Source organism: Bos javanicus, chromosome 3 (assembly GCF_032452875.1).
Source record: "Bos javanicus breed banteng chromosome 3, ARS-OSU_banteng_1.0, whole genome shotgun sequence".
Lineage (NCBI taxonomy): Eukaryota > Metazoa > Chordata > Mammalia > Artiodactyla > Bovidae > Bos > Bos javanicus.
The window spans coordinates 117,878,053-117,903,276 of record NC_083870.1 but is presented as its reverse complement, the minus strand read 5'-3'; the positions used below and the strand labels follow the sequence as shown (position 1 = coordinate 117,903,276).

At 53.1% G+C, this 25,224-nt stretch overlaps 1 protein-coding gene across 8 annotated transcripts in view; it reads right to left on the bottom strand.

Moving 5' to 3' along the window:
• The window catches only part of TRAF3IP1 (TRAF3 interacting protein 1), a 60,449-nt gene extending 39,535 nt beyond the window's left edge, over window positions 1-20,914 (bottom strand). The window contains exons 1-9 of one of the 8 annotated variants that reach the window (XM_061412820.1): window positions 20,615-20,914; window positions 16,750-16,818; window positions 16,234-16,395; window positions 14,395-14,538; window positions 13,908-14,297; window positions 11,468-11,539; window positions 10,364-10,439; window positions 7,715-7,816; window positions 989-1,051 (exon numbers count right to left, since the gene is read on the bottom strand). In XM_061412820.1, coding sequence (XP_061268804.1) covers window positions 989-1,051; window positions 7,715-7,816; window positions 10,364-10,439; window positions 11,468-11,539; window positions 13,908-14,297; window positions 14,395-14,538; window positions 16,234-16,395; window positions 16,750-16,818; window positions 20,615-20,737 — 1,201 coding nt within the window. In that variant the 5' untranslated portion in view covers window positions 20,738-20,914. Of the gene's footprint in view, window positions 1-988; window positions 1,091-5,884; window positions 5,981-7,714; window positions 7,817-10,363; window positions 10,440-11,467; window positions 11,540-13,907; window positions 14,298-14,394; window positions 14,539-16,233; window positions 16,396-16,749; window positions 16,819-20,614 lie in introns of all 8 variants that reach the window. The other 7 variants (XM_061412814.1, XM_061412822.1, XM_061412815.1 and 4 more) reach the window with 7 other exon arrangements.
• Window positions 20,915-25,224: the final 4,310 nt, after the last annotated feature.

Genomic DNA, 25,224 nt, shown 5'->3' with positions numbered 1-25,224 from the left:
CCCGCCCCGAGGCCCTCCCTGACCCCTGTCTCCAAACTCGCAATATAGCCACTGGCCCCAGCTTCCGCCCCTGCCCCGCCCCGAGGCCCCAAGGCCCTCCCTGACCCCGGTGTGAAGGCTCCCCGCAGACCACCCAGAGCATCTGCTGCAGTGTCTGCCGGCTCAGCTCACTCAGGCGCTCTCTGCCCGAAGGCTGAGCGCACCGCAGGCCTCCAACAGACACTTTCTGCTGAACAGGCTGGCAAACACCAGCCCTCACCTGCCCACACCCCCGTGGCCCCGACACCTGTGCCAAGCGTGACGCTGGGGCACGACATGGGGGCAGCGGGCAGGGTGCCCCTCCATGCCCAGCAGGACCTCCAGGGCCTGAAGAAGCGCACAGTGGTCCAGAAAACGGGGGGATGTGTGTGCTCGTACGCTGGTTCACTGTGCTGTACAGCGGAAACTAACACACCATTGCAAAGCAACTGTACTCCAATAAAAACCTTTTTTTTTTTAAAAAAAAGCAATTACTGAATGTATAACTTTACTACAAATTTTTTTTTTTAATGCTGAGGAAAAAAAATCATGCTTGAAAGCAGAACCCTAGTGAGGGAGGGCTTGAGACAGAGAACATCACAGAAAAGTTAAGAGTGGAGACGGCCTCTGAGCTGCTGGGAAGTCCTCTTTGGATGGGAAACCTGGGGCTGCAGCCCGGCCTCCGGGACCCCCAGCAGCAACTAAGGCTTGTCCCTGGGTCACCCCGACACTTCTGGACTCAGGAGGAACTCAGGACTCAGGGAGGTCTGCTGCCCTCAGGCTAGGACTAGGACGCTCTCCTCTAGTTTATCAAACAGGCAAGAGCGAGTCACCAGCCATGTTCAGTCCTGAGTGTGGATGACAAGGGGCTGGGCCTCGGCAGGGTTAGAGGCCTGGGAGCCTGCAGCTGCGGCCATGACCCCGGGACACCCCGTGTAGGGGACGCACGGGTGACCAGCCTCCCTCTTACCTTTCTGCTTCACGGCTGGCTCTGACTCAGCACTGCCTCTCCACAGACTGGCTGCAGTGTCATCTGAAATACTAGCTGAGTTAGTATTAGCTTCTTTCGTTTCTGACGTCAGATAGTTAAGGCGGGTGATTAAGAGGGAGACGTGCAGTGGGGTCACGGCGGCACCTGACACCTCTGTGCCTCCCCATCGCCAGTTCCCCGGGGATGACCCAGGGCGGCTTTCTAGAGGATGCACCTGGACCACTCCCCCCAAGCCTGGCTCTGGGATCAGGCGCGGGGAAGGGGCGCCTGGGAAGTAGGCAGGCCCCACCCACCCAGTCGAGGCAGAGGCAGGGACCCCCCCACCGTTTCCAGGACGGCCTGATACCACCAGTCCCCCCTGGTCTCCCCACGATGGCCCGGCCTGGGAGTCATGACCTGAGGCTGCAGCTTCAGGACGGCAGGAGCAAGAGGGAAGCGCTCCTGGCTCTGCACAGCCCTACACACGTCGGAAACTCCAGCACACCTGCCTACTGTTTACTGACTGACGTGCAAATGTTGACCAAATAGAAGAAAATATCAAGTACCCGAGAAATAAAACATTTCTATTAAAAACAAAAGCAGGGGGGCTGAGGGGACACACTCTGAATTGTGGCAAAAACCAGGGAGGAAACCTGACCCGTTACCAAAGCACCGACCCCCTGTAGCTAAGATGGATCTGGAGACAAACACAGAACTGGGAAGATGCTCCCTTTCCTGAGACACAATCTTATACTTAAAAGTACTCAAAGAAATAGTTTATGTCAGAATTACGCTGTCATTATAAAATAATCAATCTTTATTCTTAGCAAATAAAGAGTTGCTTTATTTTATGTAATAGAACTACATAAAACAGACAACATATAATTTTCTGAGAAAATTCTTTTTGATCTGTTAAGAACGATGTGGACCTAAACAGCCTGATTCAAGTAGTTAATTATTTATGATGTCTCATGGACAGCAACCAAAGAACCAACATGAAGTACCATTAAGTTCTAAAACAAATCTAAAAATCAGATTAGATGACCGTAGATGACCAATTTTAGAAGAAAACACCCCAATTACTTTAAGTTGTCACATACTATTCAGAAGCATCAAATACTTTCTATACTGTGGCAAACTCCACCAACACAGTGAGTGAATTACAGGCGCGTTCTGTGCGTGGTTCAGGGAGACCGAGGACGCCGTGCACAATTTCATCTCCTCAAAGTTCTCTAGTTTTCGAGAGGCCGACGACGGTTGTTTTAACATTTCTAGCAGTAGTCTTAAGTGAGGTTTATTGAACCCCCAAATCACACAAATTGAAAGTACGTAAAAAAACAGACTATACCTTCACTAATAATACTACAACCAATCCCTATTCAGAGAGTGTAGGTTAGCCAGCTTGGCAAACAACAGCTTTAGGAAAAAAATTAGAAACTGAAATCACTATGAATTGGCAAAGGGAAAAACCACAGTGCATGAGCACCACCTGCTGACTGAATTACGGGTAATTACCGGGTCCCGCAGGTGAGGACGAGGGCGAAACGTCGCACCTGGAGTGGGCTCTCGCCCCAGTGAGAGCACGTGCGCAAAGCTGGGTGCCTGGTGGATCTACAGTTACTGCCCGGAAACGCCTCAGCCAGCACTGGCCCGCAGCACAGCACGAGCCGCCCACTCTCTGCCAGGGCTCTGTGCAGCGTCTTACCACACAGAGCTGCTGACCATGTCCAGGTGCAAACGCAAACAACCAGGGTTTACACGGGGGGAGCTGCCTGGCACAGGGATCAGCCCCAGCCTCGTATCCTGGGGTGCAGAGACGCTAAGTGCATCCTGACGGGACGTAAGGCAAAGGGCACAGCGGCACCTTTGCAGGGCGAGGGCGAGCAGGCCCTTCAGCCCCAGTCTGATCAGGCCTTTAGACCCAAGGGAAATACGGGAGGGGGGCGGGGGCTCTAAGCTAAATGACACCTTGAGGAACGAGCAGACAACATGCTGCACCCGACCAGCAACCGCACCGCTCCGCAAAGGCAACGTTCTGGGACAAAAGTCGGGGCGGGGGGATATTCCAGACTCAAAGCGGCTGAAGAGACAAAAGCAGAGGGTAAAAAGGCAGAATGCAGCCTGGGTTTCAGACGCTCTGGGGGAATCAGTGCGTTAGGTTCAACAGTCATTTCACGGCCACGTAAGTGCATGCTGAAGTGTTCAGACGGAATACTTAGAGTATTAAAATATTTTTTATATACTTTGAAATCATTCATAAAACAATGTCACTGTAGGTGATGCAAACAACGCCAGAACCTTCGGACACTGCGCCCAGGTGAGGGGCACACCGGTGCGGACACCGCGCCCGGGTGAGGGGCTCACAGGTGCGGACACCGCGCCCGGGTGAGGGGCTCACCGGTGCGGACACCGCGCCCGGGTGAGGGGCACACCGGTGCGGACACCGCGCCCGGGTGAGGGGCACACCGGTGCGGACACCGCGCCCGGGTGAGGGGCTCACCGGTGCGGACACCGCGCCCGGGTGAGGGGCACACCGGTGCGGATCGCTCTCCTCTTTCTTCTTTCATGTACTTTTCATAATGAAAACTTCTACACAACGGAAGGACATGAAACGAGGGAACCCAAGCAAGATAAAGAGACGGATGGAGAAGGTTCCAGGAGACCTCGGACCATCAAACGGCTGCGTCCCGGGAGGACCGAGTCTCCTCAGCCTGCATGGGAATGGGAGCAGGGAAAGACAGCGCTCGTGTTTTGAGAAAAAATGGACAAATCTCTTGCTGAACTTTTCAATAGGCCTGAAAAGGCAAATGAGAACCACCAAGCCCACGCACTCTCCCGGGACTCCCCGCGGCAACGCCAGCCGACTGGCCTGGGAGCAGTCAGAGTGACGAGGCACAGCTTCAGTGGGAAGCGCTGGCCGGGGGTGGACGGGGACTGTGAGAGACGGCGCCACTGCGCCTGGAGGCTTAAGGAACCCCAACGCCGGCTGCAAGCCCTGGATTCCGAGAGTCCAGGGACAGCCAGGGCGGGAGGACACCTGTGATGACGGGGACCCGGGGGCGCAGGGACAGGCTCGAGGGAGGAAGGGCCTGCGAGGAGGGCCGCCCAAGCCCAGGGGGCCAGGACCACACCTGGGCACAGCAAGCGCTTGGGACTCGGCGCGTGGCCACCAGGTGGCACCAGGCTCCCCCTCATCTCCGCAAAGCTCTGGTCTGGGGCCCAGGTCAGGGCTCTGTGCTCCTTCAACGTGCAACTCCCATCATTTTCACAGCTGCACATAAAGGTCTACAAAGATCCATACAGTGCTAAAGAACTCTCTGACTTGACTTTAAACCCATCACGCCCTCTCAGCACAGCGCTGGCTCACCCTGACTGGGCTCTGCCAGCCGTGTAAGTGACCAGCACTAGAGCCATCGTGCACGGCACGCCTGTGACACGGCAGCCACTGCACGGATCCTCCAGGCACGTCTTCTCACACCTGGCACCCATGAGGAGACACCGCTCAGTGAGCACACCCTGCGGCTCGCTCCAGGCCAGCGGGGTCGCGGGTCCGGGTCTGGAGGCGAGGTGCGTCCACGTGGGCCGCCCAGCTGCCCGCCCGGAGCAACCTCTCACTCCAGCTTCACCCCCTGGCCCACTCCCCTCTCCCGCAGCTCCGGGACCCCCGAGGGGCTGAGAAAAGCTCCCGCAGAAGTGAAATAAACCATCACGAGATGCGTCTGAATGGCACAACCCGTGTGGTCAGTGAGAACGGCGCGTCCATCCATAAGAAAGCACTCTGCCCCGATGTAGGTCATCCGTCCCCCACACTGCTCAAGACCCAGATAAACCGCACAGGGCTGACCTACTTGGAACAGAACAACCACGGATCGTCACTGCTGAACCGATGATGGAGCAGAAGGCTTGCACACACATCTCTTAGAACAGCAAAAAAATGAGGAAAGGCAGAACGCACACAACAACAGGCCTGCTGCTATTCCAGTTACAATCACTGAATGTTTACAGACCAGCTAGATCTGAGGCAAGCTCAGCCCAGAAAAACATTTACCTCTCCCTGAAGTCAAGATTTACACTATTTTCCCCCTTAAATGTCACTCAAGAATTGCCACACTGCTGAAGAACTGAGCTAAACATCGAAGACGACGGCACGCAGTTGTCATCTCGGATGATCCCACTGAAATTCCGAATCTGCACATCTAACCTCACCGTACCAGCAGGGCGAGCACATGTGCACACGTCACGCTGCAGCCTCAAAAGTCAAGGGTGCACCTCGGGGATGCCGTCCCCAGGAGCTCTGAGCAGGCACCTTAAAATATTTCCTGCGGCAAGGCCATGCTCATGCCCAGTCGCATCCGACACTGCAACCCCACGAGGCTCCTCTATCCAAGGGGGTTTCCAGGCAACAAGACTGGAACCGGCTGCCATTTCTGCCTCCGGAGGATCTCCCCAACCCAGGGATGGAACCTGCATTGCAGGCAGATTCTTTACCGCTGAGCCATGGGGGAAGCCCATTTATGGTGGAGCATTTGCTTAATAGAACAGGGCAGAGGAGTCTGGAGAAATGAAAGATAAGTCTCTATCTATCTACTCCATTTTGTAAAATTCCAGCAGCCAAGATAAAAGAAAGCACTTTGACTTAGATTCAGAAATGTCACACGTAAAAAGGCAGGAAAAGGTTAACGTCAAGCTCAGTTACTCTTTTTCATTATAAAACTTAGCAGATTAAAGCAAACAGAATATCAAGTCATTTCGGGTCTTCAATACATTGTGAAAAGAATCGGATGAACATTAAAGTGGTGGGAATAATAAAAAAAAAAAAAAGAAAACCACACTGAGGTGTAAATATTTCTTATCAAAGCAGTGAGGAATCTAAACTAAAGAATATATTTTTCTCACCTATTTCTGAAGTTGTAGTTTCCTGATCTGGTTCATTATTTAATCCAGGTACTACGGGGTCTAAAATTTTAGCTGAAACAACATTCTCCTTTCTTCCTGACATGAGATAGTTAACGACAGATTAAACTATTGCAAAGGCTTTTGTATCCGGTTGCTTTGGCTTGTTTGGATTTACAGGGGTTTCTGCCACGGTCACCAACTAGCTGTCCCGTCTACTCAATGGCCAGTTCTCTGTCTCCGCAGGATGCTGGTAAGACGCCCCCCTTGCCTGGCTTCAGGACGCCCCTCTCCAAACTCGCCTCCACCTCGCTGGCCTGTGTCTCCTCTGCCAGAGTCGCCCCCTCCTCTCCGACCCTCGAATCCTGGGCGCGCTGCTCCTCAAGTCATGAGTCACTGCATGAAGGTCCTATGCTCCCCTGGAAATTCCCAGCTTCTTTCACGTTAACGCCGGCTTCTCCAGGTCTCTCCCTGAACCCCAGGCCACACACCCGCCTGTGCTCCCAACACTTCTACCCGGCTGTCTCACGGGTGCCTTGAACGTAATGCCTCCAGAACAGAATTCCTGGCCCAGCCACCCGATCCACCAACCAGCTTCTCCCAAAGCTTTCCCCGCGTCCATAAACGACACCACCCAGGGTCAGGCTCCAGCCCTCAGGACTGACCCTCTCTCCAACTCCTCTCCTCGTGAACAGGTGCTGCCCACTGCACCAGCACGCCCATCACCCCACCCTGGTCTCAGCAGGGACCCTCGAGCCCCGCCATCACGGCCTGCCACCCGCACACAGCCTCAGCCCCTGGTGGCTCTCTGCCTCACTCCTGCTCCCTGCAGTTTTAATGGGGGCCCTTTCTCAAGCCTGGGCTGGTCTCCATCCTGCTGGACACTCCCAGGGGCTGCGTTCACACTTAAACAGTCCGCCCAGCAGACGCAGCCCCCGACGAACCCAGCCTGCCACTCAGGAGCCAGGTCTCCGATCACTTGCCCTCTCTCTGCTCCAGCCTCTCCACCCGGCTCCCAGGCTCACCAACAGGCAACGCTGTCCCAGCTATGGGCCTCTGGCCAGTCCTGGAGACCCGCAGCTCATGTGCTCAGCGACCCGAGCTGACTCTGTGCAGACACCCTGCCCCCCGCCCCTCACTCCTGTAAGCTTCCTTTCCCTTCAAAACTCTTTGCTAAACTAATAGGAAAGTGTACATCCTGACCTCTCCTTATTATCTAATAGAGGGTATACACCCTGACCTCTGCTTATTATCTAACAGAGGGTATATCCCCTGATCTCTCCTTATTGTCTAATAGAACGTGTACACCCTGACCTTTCCTTATTATCTAATACAGGGTATATACCCTGACCTCTCCTTATTATCTAACAGAAGGTGTACACCCTGACCTCTCCTTATTACCCAATAGAAAGTATACACCCTGCCATCTCCTTATTATCTAATAGAAGGTATACTCCCTGATCTCTCTTTCTTATCTGTCTTCTCCCTCTAGCAAACTCTCCATGAGGGCAGGGACCCTACAGACATTTGCAGAACAATGGAAGGCTCCTGTGGACCACGGGCCAGGGCCTGATCCATAGCAGGGAACCTTCACTTGGGGGTGGGGCGCCCTGTGGCTCAGACCCCAGGGTCGGCGGCCCCTCTGCCCTGCCCGACCCCGGCCGCCCGAGGGCAGTGCTCCAGCACCAGGGCCCCTCCCAGAGCCGAGCAGGTGCATCTCCGGGGCAGCAGCCACAGGGCTCCGTCTGCTCGGTGGCCAAGCAGAGGATCCGGCAGCTAAAGGTTTCAACTCACCAGTGAGCACTCTCAGCCTCCCCTGGGGCTCACTCTTACCGAACTGTTTCACGGCATGCTCCTTCTTAGCTTTACTGTAGGAAGAGTTACATTCTTTTTCAGGGGAGAGACTATTTTCACTGGTTCTAGAGTCCCTTCTTCCTGACATGAAATTGCACAATGAAAATATGTATTAATTGGTAATGCTGCATATTATTGAACAAATGAAATTAAAATGCATTCCCTAGCTGAAAGTGCTTCACTTTGCTACAATTCACTAGTTAAGAATAAGCAAAAAAAAAAAAAAACCTCATATTCTTAGGCAGAATGCTTTTTCGATCCTCTAGAGATTCTGGAATGGCTTTCAGATTCTGAGTATGTTCAACAAACGTGACACTCCCCCCACCCCCACCCTTCTAGTAAACTCAAGGCTTCTCTTCTCAGCAGGAACACAGAGCACCTGTGTCTCGCACACTTCCTGGGCGCCAGACACTTGCCCAAACGCTACCCGTTACAAGAGGGGGCAGTGCCAGCTGTGCCGGTTGAGGACCTGGGGTTATTAGGTCTGCGCTTGGTGAGTGGGCATGAAAGAAAAAAAGTTCACCTATTTGTCAGTAGCTCAGTAGAGCTTAATGTCGTAAAGCCAGCAAATCTCTGATAACCAAATCTCTTAAAGACCACATAAAAGGAAATTTATGGTACAAGCTCACCAGTCAACCCAGATGCAAACACCCTGAGTTATTAGACGAGAAAAGCAGATGACAGGACCGTCAGCTTAGAAAATGAAAAGAACCAATGCAACAACTCTCTATTAAGATTTGATACAGGCTAGATTGAAGACACAGCCACATAAATCAGTAAAGCTTCTATGTATATTCCAACAATGATCACCAAAAAATTAATGAGGTGAAGAAGATACCATTTCCAGAAATCTGAAAACAAAACAACTGAGCGATCCCTGACTGGTGGACACACCCAAGCACCGCACACAGGTCTCTGGAGAGGGAACCCCCCCGTCTGACTTGAAAGCAGCAGGATCCAGGCGTCCCAGGAACAAAGCCTAGGCTTCACCCAAGTGCAGGCACCTCCTGACAAGTCTGCTTCATGGGAGGTGGGAATCTCTGACTCATGGAACTCAAATGACTGGAAAATGTCTCTGCAATAATAAGCAAATAAAATGGCTTTGTATTTTTTTTTGAAAAGAAAAATGACAGGGCACTGACAGTGAAACAGAAGAGTAAAACGGAAACAGAAACAGCAGACTCCAGACCCCAAAAGGCCTGCGGGGAGAGTACAGAACAGGCAAGAAGGCACCGCCAGTCAGGGGCGACCCTGGGGCACCTGGAGAGTGACCATGGGGACAAAGATCTTCATATCTCAAAACTCTGGGCAGACCACACAAACAGACTGGTACAGCATAAAAATCCCAGTGCATAAAAATTTAACACCTAGGCAAGTCAGAAACCAAACATAATCAGAATTAAAAACCTGAGAAGATACAAGAAACAGATACTTATTTAAAAATTGGCAACTATACAGTCCATGGAATTCTCCAGGCCATAATACTGGAGTGGGTAGCTTATCCCTTCTCCAGGGGATCTTCCCGACACAGGAATTGAACTGGGCTCTCCAACATTGCAGGCAGATTCTTTACCAACTGAGCTACCAGGGAAGCCAAAAAAAATTGGCAGATGTCCCTAATGTTAAAGGAGTTCACGCGAATTAAGAGCACTCAGACTCTGAGTGCTTTCTGTCTATGAAAATCAGCAAAGGCTCAAAACAAATCCCGGAAGAAAGTATAAGGGAGAAGACTGGGACAGTGCCCACAGCAGCTGAAACCTCAGGACGTCCATACCAGCCCTCGTGCCAGGAATCACAGCTGGGAACCTGTCCCACAGAGATGGCCCGAAAGACAGAAGTTTCTGGCACAAAAACGTTCACTAACTCATTTATCAATGCCAAAGATTGACACGTACCATCTAAGTTTAATGTCTCAACAAAGAATCTCAACTACTTCATCCTTGCTACACTTACTTTAAGGTTTACAATTTAGGGAAAAGATGACTCTCAGGAACAACTACTGCTCATTCAAAGCTACTCCATGCTTCCACTGAAAGCATCCAGCACTGCTGGGCTCCATCTGTCCCTCCGCGCCCTGGACAGACTGACACTCTTTCCCTGGTCTGTCATAACAAGGCACCACCCTCGGGCAAACCCAGGCCAGGCTTGTCTGCTTCAGCTCCAGCTTTCAGAATGACCCCTAGGGACAATTTCTGCTCTTGTTTTAAACACTGTTTTAGACAGCCCGTAAAATAAACACCACCTGTCTAAGGGCAGGATGCTCTCCATGTCCACCCTATATCAGGACGAAACTAGCCTACCCATTCAGAAGAGTCAGAGAGACACGGAAGCCTAACAAATACTTCTAGAAAAATAACACTGAATCATATCTTTTAGATCAGAACATAGGTCTCCAGCAAAGAGGCGTCCTCTGTCCCTGGTGTCGTGAACTCACACACCTGTGCAGGTGCACACACGTGTGTGTGGGCGTGAAAGCCACACATCTGCATCATTTTTGCATGGTCTCTGTTCATGCCCTCCAAAGGCAAACCTGCTTTCTATCCACAGAAGCTTTTCCCTAGTGGATGCTGCAGTTAAGGCCAAGAGTCTAACACTTTCAGATACATTATGTGATACACTGTGCAGTACCTTCCACGGAATTCTTGGATCGCCGCTTTGATGTCTTTGTTGTCACTGATCTGGATGCTCTGGTGGGAATTTCAGTCTTAAAAAAAAAAAATGAAAAAAAATTAACTGATGCCCCACATAGCAACATCACGCATATGCATCGTGAGCAGATTTATTATTCAAGCGCAAGGAAAGAGCCAATAGGAAACAGGACAACACCCAGATGCTCCGAGAGGGGAGCTGAAGGCAGGGGCAGCAGGGCCTGAGCGTGGGGGTCAGAAGGAAGCTGAAACCTCCTTCACCCTAAGGCAGAATTCCACATTTTTTGTATAGCCCTAAAAAGGTCAGCCACTGACCATCCCTTGAGAATCACTGTCTTATCAGCTGAGTTTATGAGGACTCGACCTCTGTTGATACAAGCTTGAGTACTTCAGTGCGCTTATGAACAACTCTGAGAGTGCAAACCTACTCGATGTTGTCTAAACAGAGCAATAAACCACAGGAGATACCACAGGCCGACCCTCCGGCCGCTCGTGCAGTTCCCCGCCCAACCCCTCTCTCAAGCCACCATGTGGAGCCCTAACCAGCCCCACAGCGTCCACTCCACGCCTGTCCATCTTCCCTGTGGCTGCCCAGATACACTTATCGAGCTGCAGTTTGGATGATGAAGTAAGGGGGAGTCTAAACACCCCCAGGAGGGCACGGCCTGGACTGTACCCCATCCACGGGGAGCACAGTACAGGGTCCCCCCAGGCCAAGCGCAGCAGGACGGGCCCCTTGAGCCAGCCCTCCGTCCCCATCTGCCTGGTGACTTAATCCCCCAACACCGACCCGAAGAGCCACCCCACCCACTCCCATGCCATGACCCGGCCCCTCTGCACGCCACCCATCACACCTATCAAACAAAGGTTCAAGGAGGCCCTGGAGTCTGCCCCAGAAACCCAGAGGATGCACAGCCCCATCTACTTCACAGGCAGGAAACCACCACCACCGTTCCTCTTACAACTGAACCAACGTGGGCTCCCGCGCCTGAGGCCCCGGGCACCGAGAAGGACCACGCACAGCACGTCCTGTCTCAGCACAGCTACGGGTTTACATCTCTTAAAGTTATTTTTCAAATTTTACCTCTGTTTCGGCTTTGGGGTCTTTAAAAGATCCATCTGATAACTTTTTAGACATCTCTCCTGAGCTTGATAACTGTAAAAAAAAAAATTCAAATTGTAGAATTACTCAAGACCATAACATCTAAAAAAGCATCGAGACACTTTCTCTAAGGCTGACAGACAGCAAGACAAACTGCTCACACAGGAGTACCACATCGTGCCCCAGCCCAACCCCCAGCCCCAACCCCCAGCAGCGGCGGGTCAGCCAGGACCCCCACTAGGGGTGGCCAGAAGGCCACGGGTGTCAGAGGCAGGACCCAGGGGTTGGGGGGTGGGGTGGAAACAGCAGGGAGCAAAGTCTTCCCCACGGTCCCTCCAACAGGCCAAGCTTCCCGCAAACATTTCAGGGACACACAGGGGATCTGGAGCGGAAAGGAGCTCCGACACCCAGAGCAACATTGCCCTGGTCCCAGCTTCCGAGAGGAAACCACTCTCACTTCCCGCCAGAGCAAAGGCTTCAGACTCTGCAACAGGAATGCACTCTCAAGACAAACATGACGTGAAACCTGTAAGAGGTTAAATCAACACCTTAGGAAGCCTGGCCCTTAAGTCAACTCTCTGACACATGTCAACATAAGGAGAAGGGACACAGTTGCTGAGATTTTCCTCCATGAAAAGCGATGGGTGCCTGCTTAATATTTCAACAATTCAGTGTCCTCGCGACTTCATTATGAAGTGGCAGACTGCATCTGAAGCAGTTCCTGTGTGGGCCGGGCTCCGTGCCCGGGTCCCCCGCCCACAGCACACAGCTGCCCACAGACACGCAAGGAGGGAGCAGCCCGACATGGCCACTCCGACCTCACACCTCCACCGCCACACAGGGACACACTTGGGGGTTCACAGGCTAAGAACATCTCACGAGCGTCTCTTCTACATCAAGAGATCCGATCAGACCACCCGGCAGGACCCGGGTGAGAGCCGTCTCCTCCTCCCAGAGCTGCCCTCACAGAAGCCTCGGAGCTCGGGCCTCTGGGGGGCTCCCGGGGGAGAGCGCAGCCTGCCCCCCGCTAAAACCCTGCTCCACAGAGGAGCCCCAGATGGACACAGAGGAGCCGGGCCAGCAGGATCACCAAGACAGGTCTGTGCACACCCACTCAGGCCAAGCATGACCAGCTGGGAGCAGGATCGGTCCCATCACCCTGTCTCAGATGCCTACTCAGTGCAGCACAGCCCGGGTGTCCACCCATAGCAGCAAGCACACCACCAGGAACCCCGGGACACATCACAGCGGGGACCCTGGGTCTGAAGGCCTGGACAGCAGAGAAGGTGCCCAGGCAGGACACGGCAAAATGCACGAGAATGTCTGAGCACCACAAAAACCCAGGTCAGAGGAGAAGACTTTTCCTTAGACTCCCTTTAGAAGGCAATGGCACCCCACTCCAGTGTTCTTGCCTGGAGAATCCCAGGGACGGGGAGCCTGGTGGCTGCCGTCTATGGGGTCACACAGAGTCGGACACGACTGAAGTGGCTTAGCAGACCCCATTTAAACAGAGGCAAAAATGGGGGGGTGGGGGGCGGGGGCGAGGGGTGTCTCAGTTTTTACAACACATACAGCATGGTGAGCTACCTCATGGTGAGGACTTCTGGACGCTCCTGGGGGACCCCAAGGTTCCAGGCAGCACACTAACATTACCAACAGAACCACCAAAAAGACCAGCTTCCAGGCCTGGCGCTGGGCTGGTCCTAGGGGCCCGCTCACCTCCCAGAGCCACACCCCTGGGATGCCAAGTCACAAAACCAGATGGCCATTGCAGCAGGACAGAGGGGGGTTCAGCCTGGCCCCTCGCCACCTGCCACCCCCTAGGGTGGAACTTAAAGTGGTCCAGACCTCAGCTTCCTCCTTCCCAGTGGCTGGAGAATTTCCAGGGCCTTGCCAGGACACTTTACAGTTATGCGACATCCCCCAAGAACCAGAGTCCACGATGCCAGCCCTGACAGGAGTCTTACCCTATCTACAGAGTCTCCAAAATAACCTGAACATCTAAGGAAACAACAACAAAAACCACTGCCTGAAACCAAACCAATTTGCTGGAAAATCCTAAATTTACCTGAGAACTTGAATTGAGCAGGAATTCAGTAAGCTGGGGTCTCGCTGTACTGACCTGGCTAATGCCTCCGAGACTTAGAAAGCGGCCCTCACCCTGAATGCAGGCGGCCAGGCCCACAGCCCGGGGAGAGCCCCCCCCACACAGAGGGCAGCCTAGGAACCGCTCACAAGGTCGCGGGGTCCGCTCTCCCAAGGAAAACACCCCGACACGCGTGCACGTGGCAGACAGCACCCTCGGGTTCTGCAAGGACTCCAGGTTGGCCGTGATTTTAGGGGGGTGACATAAGAAATGCGGTTTCCCCGAGGAGCCCGCGCCCTGTGCGGGCGGCCGGCAGAGCAGCCCCGGGGCCCGCACCTTCTTCTCGGGCCGGTCAAGCTCGCGGTTCCGCTCAGGCTCGGGGTCCCTGCAGAGCTCCCCGTTGCGCAGCCGCCGGCGCTCCCGCTCCCGCTCCTTGCCGCGCTCCTTCTCCTTCCCGCCCTCGCTCCGGCCCGCGTCCTTGTCGCGCTCCCGGGGGCCGCGGTCCCGGTCCCTCTCCCTGTCCTGCCGCGCCCGGTTCTTGGCGCGCTCGCGGTCCCCTTCGCGGCGCTTGTCTCGCTCCGGCTCTTTATGTCTGTCCCGCTCATTCTCCTTGGCCTTGGCCTTGTCCCTTTCCTTCTCTCGGGGTTTGCTTTCTTCCTTTAAGTCCTCTTTCTGTTTCTGATCTCTGCTTGTACTTCTCTCGTTTAGTTCAGAATTTCCTCTATCCTGGAAAATAAAAAGCCAAGTAACAGCATCACTCACAAATTATCTACCTGAACCACAAAAGGCCCCGCTCTTTTACACACACGTAACCTGCATTCACCTCTTTGTCTTTCTGGACCCTGGACTCGTCTTCCCTCACGTTCTTATTATCCAGTTCCTGCGGTTTGGACGTCAGTGAGGGCCGTCCTTTCGTGTCCCCCTTCTCTCCGGCCAACACCCTCTTCACCGCGTCGTCACTGGAGAGCTGGTCCCAACGGGAGGAGAGAAAACGCAAGGTTGCGATGAAATCAGTACACTTAATACACAAGCGTCAGCAAAGACTGCTCATCAAACGGACTCTCTGTCTCCTAAAGGAAATGAATTTTATCACAGACAATGTACAGCATTGCCTAGAACTGTCCCCTCCAGCATTTCCAGTCCTTAACACCAGAGTCCACTCAAGCCAAGCGAACCCCACTTCCCTCCACCCAAGCTGCCAAGTGTGGCCGTGTGTGCTGTCAAGGACGCAGAGCTGCCCTACACCTCTCACAGAGCCACAGAGGCCGGCCTAAGGAACGATCTCACTGGAGCCCCGTCAGATGCCAAAATCCCCTAGGCAGTCAGCGCCCCAGACTGCCTGCCCCCGGAGTCCTGGACACCTCGGTCAGGCTTCCCCCTTGCCCACACACTTCCTCTTTCCGCAAGCCTGTGCCGAGTGCCCGTCGCACGCCGGGAACTAGACCAAGGGCCAAGGCCACGCTGCGCACCAGCAAGACGGCCAAACACAACCACCAAGACGGTGCAGTGTGCCAGGGGACCATGACGGGGACCCCGGGAGGAGCAGCCGACCCCACAGGCTGCGGGGAAGGCATCTCGGCCCTGAAAAACCGGCAGCGTGAGCGAGGGAGCGGGCAGGGCAGGAGACCTGGGGGCAGGCACCAGGGGGCGCTGAGAGCCGAGGACCCGAGGGGCGGGGCTTCGCGAGGCGCCCGGGGCGGGGGCAGGGGATTCAGCAGAATCACTTGTCAGATCTCTTCTGGAAAGGGAGCGTGGAGCAGGATCTGGGGCAGCTGAGTCGCCAAGCCTTGGACCCACCAGGCGGGGTTCTCCTGCGGCCCCAGTAGCCAGTCTGACCCCACTCCCCACTCCCTGCCTGCCGTGTGGGCTGGAGCCCGCCTTTCCCACCACGGCAGCGGAAGGCGAGCCCCCGGCCTCCAGCCCATCACTTCCATCAAGGGCTGTGTTTGCCACGCCCCTGACAAAGGTCCAGCTCTGCTCCACTGGGGGCTACTCAGATCCCAGGAAGGAGGAGAGTCCCGGGGAAGATATCCTCCAATGGCCCCAGAGGGATGGCAAGGCCAGAGAGGCCCGGATTCCAGCCGGTGGTGAGGACCCCAGGAAATCCGGCCCCCTCACGAGCGCATGGGGGAAGTGGGGGGGTTTCTCGGAAGGCAGCAGAGCTCTGCATACACTCCTCCGGGGAGAGGGAGGGGAGGACGGGAAGCGGGAAGGGGGCTGGAAAGGCCCGCAGAGAACAGGGACACCCTGTAAACCTCACAAACGGAGAGAAACAGCTCCTCCAGCCACTCCGGCCACCCGAGCTGGAAACAGTTACGGGCCCTGAAAGGGGGCCCAAGAGGAGAAGCAGCGCCGGGCTTCAGAGGCTGGGCGCGCAGCCTCCAGCCATGTGCCCCAGGCAGGGCGCCCGAGGTGCCCCCACTGCACACCGACAGCTTGGGAAACCTGGACCCGGCACTCGCTCGTCTGTTCACTGCAGAGCTTTACACCATGGCTGATAACTCCCAGGTTCCAGGAGAGGGGGAATCGGACTGCGAGGACAGGGCTAAAGCCCACTCCTCCAATGCTGCCCACTGCCCGGGGTGGCCCGCCTGGTCGCCCTCCCAGGCGTGTCACCCTCCCGGGTGTGCACAGCTCCCAGCTCTGGGGCAGGTGGCACTACCTTGCTGAGACAGCACTTTCCAATTCTCTGCAGCAGCTCGTTGGTCCTCTCGGGCTCGTGCCCTGCCACGATCCGAGTTGGTTTCGCCGACAGCGGCTCTCCAGAGACAATGACCACCACGTCTATGGCCTTCTGCAGGAAGCTAATTTTTGCATCTTTATCCTGAAAGATATCCATTTGAAACACAGATATTAAAATATTTGAAAAAGAGCTTGCACTATCCTGAGCATGTTCAACAGGCCCAGTTTCCTGTTTGGACAAAAAGCTATTTTTAGGTGTGTCGGATTTAGAACTCCTGACTCTTTATGCCCACTACCACCAAATAAAAGTTCGGTGATGGGCTAGCACCCACCTCCGGACACTAGCTGTGTTTCTGAAGGCTGACACAGCGTGCCATGCAGCTGCTGGAGGAAGCTGAGCTGAGGAGAGTGCTAGGCGCTCCCAGAGCCACCAGCCTCCTGCTCCAGCCCCAGAGCACAGCTTCTAAAGTCCCCGGGGAGAGCGCCTCCCACCTACCTTGACATTGTCGGACTTCATCTCGACGTCCGTGTAGAGGCCCTTCATGAAGCCAGTCATCCTGATCACCTTCAAAAGAAAAGGCAAGGCCACGGTCGGCACCCCAGGACAGCCCGGGGCTCAGCCGCGCCCACCGCCCCACACTGAGGGCCCCGGGCTCTGTCCACACCCAGCCGTCCTCCATCTGCTGATATGACACACATTCCAGCGTCTGCCACATGCGGGGGCCTCGTCCTAGGCAGAGTCCGCCTGATCCTCATGGAAGTCAATCTGGCTGCGAGGACAGGTAAATACGATGGACCTGCAGGGCGCTACGTGGGCACAGGATCTCCCCTGATCCAAGTGCAGGATGTCTGGGAACACTTCCCGGAGCAAAGCCTATCCAAGCTGAGACCAGAGAAGAACTGGGGGAGCATGTGCCAGGCCAGAGAAACAGTCCCACAAGGTCTGGGGCCAAGCGGGTCCGTTCAAGGGGCAGATGGCCTTTGACAGGAGGGGCCTAAGGCCAGGGAGCCAGCAGGGGCCTGACCCAGGTGGCCTTCAAAGCCATTAGGAAATACAGGCTCAGCCTCAGGACCACATGGAGGCCCCGAGAGGTCCAAAAGCAGAAACAGGCATCTTTTGAGGGTCGCTCAGAGCAGTGGAAAGCAAGGATCTGGGGAAGAAAGGGGACTTGCTGGCCTGGGTTTCTCCGCACCACTGCATCAATCGCTTCCTGGGACCCTGCAGGGGGGACGGGGTGGTCTGTTGCCACATCACCTTTTTTTGCTCCCCTCACCACTCCCTCTCCCCAGTCAACCTGGACCTCCCAGCTACCCCTCAGGTTTGGTGATGCTTTCTGCCCCTCCCCACCCCCAGACACACCAGGGTCCTCTCAGACCACTGGTTCTCCTGTGGCAGGTCACTATAAAGTCAATGCAATGGGTAGCAGTAAGCCTATTTTTAAAAAATAAAACCGATCGGAAAATATCAGACTGCATCCGTATGTGGTAAGGGTGAACATGCCTATAAGTGTGTGTCCTGGTGGATATAAAGAGTACTTACCACCATAAGACATGCTTTAAAAGAAAAGAACAGACAGTGGCACACTAATACCAAGTTCCTTCTTTAAGACCAAGCTGCAACTGGCTAGCTATACTTCTCAAACCGCTCAACAGCTATGCTGTTATTTCCCCTATAAGACAGGTTGAACATTACGAGTTGTTATTCGGTCATTAAGTTGTGCCCGACTCTGCAACCCCCACGACTGCAGCACGCCAGGCTTTCCCGTATCAAGCGGAATATTAAGAGCATCTAATATTCCTAGAATTTCTTCATTTGCTCCTTTTGAAGTTTTTCTAGTGTGCTGACAGTATAAACTTGTGAGCAATCATTTCCAGCAACAAGAGGCATTAATTTCACAGGATCAATGCTTCAAGTTATGAAAGATACGGAGTTAGCTTAGCAGTAACTAAAACTCTAAAATATGGCGATTTGAACACTATACTCAGGGGTAGTAAAGAATTTTGCTAAGAGAATCACCATGTATTATTTGAAAACGCTTTCCATATGTCAGTTGTTCTAACATCTTTATCAAATAAGTGGCAATTAACATACTTATCTTTACACAGGTAGAGAAATTACTTTTGACCTTCAGTTCAGTTCAGTCAGTTGTGTCTGACTCTTTTCTACCCCATGAATCGCAGCACGCCAGGCCTCCCCGTCCATCACCAACTCCCAGAATTCACCCAAACTCTTGTCCATCGAGTCAGTGATGCCATCTAGCCGTCTCATCCTCTGTTGTCCCCTTCTCCTCCTGCCCCCAATCCCTCCCAGCATCAGAGTCTTTTCCAATGAGTCAACTCTTCGCATGAGGTGGCCAAAGTATTGGAGTTTCAGCTTTAGCATCAGTCCTTCCAAAGAACACCTAGGACTGATCTTTAGAATGGACTGGTTGGATCTCCTTGCAGTCCAAGGGACTCTCAAGAGTCTTCTCCAACACCACAGTTCAAAAGCATCAATTCTTTGGTGCTCAGCTTTCTTCACAGTCCAACTTTTGACCTTAGATTAGCAAAAAAGCAGACCAGTGGATCCCAATGGAGAACACGGAACTCCTTCCCCACAGTCTAGCTACCTGGCAACGGAGTCGATTCCTGCCTGAACTCTCCTCCCCTCTCCAACCTTGCAGGAGGTGGGGACAGCAGCCACCATGATAATCCCACACCAGGACCCACAGAAAGATGTAGCCCCCCCAGCCTCTTTCCTGGCTTTCTGGTTTCAGTGAGCAAACAGGACTAACACAGAAAATCGAAGTGTCCGGCTGGGACAGCAACCGGTGCAGTCAGCCACTCACCTCCTGGCTAAGTGACTGGATCCCTCCTGGGTCAGAGGACACCACCTGCCCATTTCACAGGAAGAGGTGAGGCCACTCAAGGCCTGGCTCCCCCTAGAGGCTCCCTACACAGCCCTGTCCCACCAGGCTCTCCACATAGCCTTGTCCCTTCCCAGACACTGTCCAGGGCAGTCTAGGTGCTGCACTAGCTTAGAAGGAGAACAAGGAGGCCAGTCAAGACAGCCCGGGGGATGTGGGTCAGTTTTGAGAGTTTTAAGCACAGCTTATAGGCACAGAGAGGTCCATATCATAAGCTAAGAGAGCAAAGACAAGTAAAGCACGTTTGTGGAAGAGTAAGATGCTGAACCTGTTGGAAGGACCGAGAAGTGAAGTTTAAGGACCAAGATGGGCAAGAATCGGAGCCCGGGACACCTGCAAGGTGAACCTGATTCCTGAAGCCCAGAGAGCAGGCCTGGGTTCCCAAGGGCAACCCCACACTCGGGCGCACCATGGAAATGGGCGCTGGCGCTGGCGTCACAGGAGCCGTGACTGACTCCATTCAGCAGTGACGTTTGCTGTGCACCTTCTGTGTACCGTGCCCGGGATGTGCCAACAAACAAGTCTCCATCACTCAGGAACCCTCCACCAGCGGGCAAGAGAGTGAGACAACTAATCTCAAGGCATGCTCTGCCATCGATCAGCAAATACAGCCCTGCTCTTTTATAGTTATATCCTTCCAGGTCCCCCAACAACCACCTTCAATAAGTCCACCCACAGGCATTGATTAAACATCCAATATGGGGAAGAGCTGACTCATTGGAAAAGACCCTGATGCTGGGAGGGATTGGGGGCAGGAGAAGGGGACAACAGAGGATGAGATGGTTGGATGGCATCACTGACTCAATGGACATGAGTTTGACCAAGCTCCGGGAGATGGTGAAGGACAGGGAAGCCTGGCGGTGCTGCATGCAGTCCATGGGGTTGCGAAGAGTCGGTCAGGACTTAGCGACGGAACAACAATGGGGTGACCACAGCAAGAGCAGGTGGAGGGAATCTTGGGTGGGGCGCTAAGAAAAAAATAATGTCCTTCTGCTGGGATTTGTAAACACTCTCCATCTGCCAGACGCTGCAAGGGAAAAAGAGTCTCAGAAACAGCCCTGCCGGGCTGAGTGGAAGATCTGCTCTAAGAAGAGTAGGGCAGGACGGAAGACATAAGAATGCTCCCCAAGAGCCGGGACACTCCCGGGAAAGGTAGCCCAGGGGATCATCCGTCCCGCCGAGGCCGGGCTCCTCGATCAGCGTCAGCGCTCGGCGATGCGAGGTCCGATCCCGACGCCAGCTTTGGTCCGAACCCCCCAGCCCCCGCCCCCCGCCCCAACACCGACCGCCGATCCGCATCCCGGAACCCGGGCCCCGACCCCCAGACCTGCACCCTAGCCCGCACCCCGACACCCCACATGGGCCCCGACCCCCGGACCTGCACCCTAGCCCGCACCCGGTCCGCGCACGGGGACCCGGCCCAGACCGCAGTTCCGATCCCGGCCCGGCGCTCACCTCCGTGATGATGTCGTGCAGGTAGCGGAACGGGGGCTTGTTCAGCAGCTTCTCGGTCAGCGGCGGCCTCCGGATCACCTTGCCCAGAGCTTCCTGCGTCCGCTTCACCACCGCCGCGTTCATGGCCGCGCCCCGCCGGCCGCAGAGCCTAAGCCCGGCTCCCGGGCCGCCGCCGGCCCCGCCGCCGCCGCCGCTGCCCGCTCCGGCCTCGACGCGCCGCTCGGGTTCCCATCCCACAGTGCACCGGAGTCCGCCCAGGCGCGTGCGCCGGGCCGCGGCCCTCGGTCGCCAGGGGTGGCGCGACCTTAGCAACGGACGCGCCGTGGGGCCCCGCCCCCTGCTCGGCTGCGCGCGCACGCGGAGGCGCCGACGTGGGTGGGGCTGCGTGCCCGCGGAGTGACGGCGCCCAGGCCCGCCCCTCCAAGCCCCAGCTCAAGGAAGAAGCTTCTCCGCGCGCGACTGAGGAAACCGCCGGAGGACTGGGCGACGGCCACAGCACTTCCGGATTCCCGGTGCCTTTTTCTCAGGTTTAAGGCGAACTGGACTGAGTGCTCTCGAAAAACATGCCCTTTCCTGTATGCTACTTAATACGGCTTCCTGAGCGAGTACTAATGTCTCTGCTAGCAGCCGAGACATTACTTTGCCAACAAAGGTCCGTCGACTCAAAGCTATGGTTTTTCCAGTATTCATGTATGGATGTGAGAGTTGGACTCCAAAGAAAGCTGAGCGCGGAAGAATCGATGCTTTTGAACTGTGGTGTTGGGAAAAGACTCTTAAGAGTCCCTTGGACTGCAAGGAGATCAAACCAGTCCATCTTGAAGGAAATCAGTCCTGAATATGCATTGGAAGGACTGATGCTGAAGCTGAAACTCCAATATTTTGGCCACCTGATATGAAGATCTGACTCATTTGAAAAGATCCTGGTTCTGGGAAAGATTGAAGGCAGGAGGAGAAAGGTATGACAGGGTGAGATGGTTGGATGGCATCACTGACCCAATGGACATGAGTTTGAGTAAGGTCTGGGAGTTGGTGATGGACAGGGAGGCCTGGCATGCTGCAGTCCATGGGGTCGCAAAAAGTCGGACACGGCTGAGCGACTGTAATGAACTGAGTGAGTAACTCCTTTTCTCTGAGTCTCTGTTTCTATAAAGCAGGAGAATCTGTGCCAGCCTACCTACCTCCCAGGGAGGTGAGGACCAAACGATGTGCCAGGGCTCTGTAACCAGCACAAAGCTACACCCTTGTTCTACCCGGTGTTCGTGGTTGTGTCCCATCTGTCTTCCGTCCACCACGCACAGGCACTTAGTAGATCCTTTCCACGCTTTGTGGTCTCTTTTTTAGTTCTTCTCTTGGATACCTTTGGGCTTCCCTGGTGGCTCAGATGGTAAAGAACACCTGCAGTGCAGGAGCTGGGTTCAATCCCTGGGTTTGGAAGATCCCTCGAAGAGGACATGGCAACCCACTCCAGTATTCTGGCCTGTAGCATCCACATGGACAGGGAAGCCTGGCGGGCTGCAGTCCATGGGGTCACAAAGAGTCCCACACAACTGAGCGATTAAGCATGATGGATACCTTTATAGTTTTTATTTACATTCATTTTTGCCATTTTCAAAGTGCTCCATGCTTTATGTGTTCTTTGCTTATGATGTATCTACATGTGGAGTTTTTAACTTAAAATTTATATCTGATTATTATTGACATTTAATAAAATTCACCCACTTTAAGTGTAGAGACTGATGCATTTTGGTAATTACATAGTTATGCTACCACCACCACAATCAAGATACAGAATATTTCCAGCACCCTAACACATTTTCTCCTACTCATTTGCAGTTCATCTCCTCCCCCACGAGCCCTAGGCAACTGCAATTGTCATTATAACCATGCCCATCAAAAGATGAACGGATAAAGATGTGGTACATATACACAATGGAATATTCAGTTCAGTTCAGTTCAGTCGCTTAGTCGCGTCCAACTCTTTGTGACCGCATGAATCGCAGCACGCCAGGCCTCCCTGTCCATCACCAACTCCCGGAGTTCACTCAAACTCATGTCCATTGAGTTGGTGATGCCATCCAGCCATCTCATCCTCTGTTGTCCCCTTCTCCTCCTGCCCTCAATCCCTCCCAGCATCAGAGACTTTACTCAGCCATAAAAGGGAACACATTTGAGTCCCTTCTAATGAGGTGGATGAACCTAGAACCTATTAAACAGAGTGAAGTAAGTCAGAAAGAGAAAGATAAATATTATATTTTAGAACTAACATCCAAAAAAGATGTCCTTTTCATTATAGGGGACTGGAATGCAAAGTAGGAAGTCAAGAAACACCTGGAGTAACAGGCAGATTTGGCCTTGGAGTACAGAATGAAGCAGGGCAAAGGCTAACAGTTTTGTGAAGACAACGCACTGGTCATAGCAAACACCCTCTTCCAACAACACAAGAGAAGACTCTACACATGGACATCACCAGATAGTCAATACCAAAATAAGATTGGTTATATTCTTTGCAGCCAAAGATGAAGAAGCTCTATACAGTGAGCAAAAATGAGACTAGGAGCTGACTGTGGCTCAGATCATGAACTCCTTATTGCCAAATTCAGAATTAAATTGAAGAAAGTAGGGAAAACCACTAGACCATTCAGGTATGACCTAAATCAAATCCCTTACAATTAAACAGTGGAAATAAGAAATAGATTTAAGGGACTAGGTCTAATAGAGTGCCTGATGAACTATGGATGGAGGTTCGTGACATTGTACAGGAGACAGGGATCAAGACCATCCCCAAGAAAAAGAAATGCAAAAAAGCAAAATGGCTGTCTGAGGAGGCCTTACAAATAGCTATGAAAAGAAGATACGTGACAGGCAAAGGAGAAAAGGAAAGATATACCCATGTGAATGCAGAGTTCCTAAGAATAGCAAGGAGAGATAAGAAAGCCTTCCTCAGTGATCAGTGCAAAGAAATAGAGGAAAACAACAGAATGGGAAAGACCAGAGATCTCTTCAAGAAAATTAGAGATACCAAGGCAATATTTCATGCAAAGATGGACTCAATAAAGGACAGAAATTTTATGGACCTAACAGAAGCAGGTGATGGCACCCCACTCCAGTCCTCTTGCCTGGAAAATCCCATGGGCGGAGGAGCCTGGAAGGCTGCAGTCCTTGGGGTCGCTCAGAGTCGGACACAACTGAGCAACTTCACTTTCATTTTCACCTTCATGCATTGGAGAAGGAAATGGCAACCCACTCCTGTGTTCTTGCCTGCAGAATCCCAGGGATGGGGGAGCCTGGTGGGCTGCCATCTATGGGGTTGCACAGAGTCGGACACTACTGAAGCGACTTAGCAGCAGCAGCAGCAGCAGCAGCAACAGAAGCAGAAGATATTAAGAAGAGATGGCAAGAATACACAGAAGAACTGTACAAAAAAGATCTTCACAACCCAGATAATCATGATAGTATGATCACTCACTTAGAGCTAGACATCCTGGAATGCAAAGTCAAGTGGGCCTTAGGAAGCATCACTACGAACAAAACTAGTGGAGTTGATGGAATTCCAGTTGAGCTATTTCAAATCCTAGAAGGTGAGGCTGTGAAAGTGCTGCACTCAATATGTCAACAAATTTGGAAAACTCAGCAGTGGCCACAGGACTGGAAAAGGTCAGTTTTCATTCCAATCCCTAAGAAAGGCAATGCCAAAGAATGCTCAAACTACTGCACAATTGCACTCATCTCACACGCTAGTAAAGTAATGCTTAAAATTCCCCAAGCCAGGCTTCAACAGTACGTGAACCATGAACTTCCAGATGTTCAAGCTGGTTGTAGAAAAGGCAAAGGAACCAGAGATCAAATTGCCAACATCTGCTGGATCATGGAAAAAGCAAGAGAGTTCCAGAAAAACATCTATTTCTGCTTTACTGACTATGCCAAAGCCTTTGACTGTGTGGATCACAATAAACTGTGGAAAATTCTGAAAGAGATGGGAATACCAGACCACCTGACCCACCTCTTGAGAAATCTGTATGCAGGTCAGGAAGAAATAGTTAGAACTGGACATGGAACAGCAGACTGGTTCCAATAGGGAAAGGAGTACCTCAAGACTGTATATTGTCACCCTGCTTATTTAACTTATATACAGAGTACATCATGAGAAATGCTGGGCTGGATGAAGCACAAGCTGGAATCAAGATTGCCGGGAGAAATATCAATCACCTCAGATATGCAGATGACACTACCCTTATGGCAGAAAGTGAAGAAAAACTAAATAGCCTCTTGATGAAAGTGAAAGAGGAGAGTGAAAAATTTGGTTTAAAGCTCAGCATTCAGAAAACTAAGATCATGGCATCTGGTCCCATTACTTCATGGCAAATAGATGGGGAATCAGTGGCAAACTTTATTTTGGGGGGCTCCAAAATCACTGTAGATGGTGACTGCAGCCATGAAATTAAAAGACCCTTGCTCCTTGGAAGAAAAGCTATGACCACCCTAGACAGCATATTTAAAAAGCAGAGACATTACTTTGCCAACAAAGGTCCAACTAGTCAAGCTATGGTTTTTCCAGTAGTCATGTATGGATGTGAGAGTTGGACTGTGAAGAAAGCTGAGCGCCAAAGAAT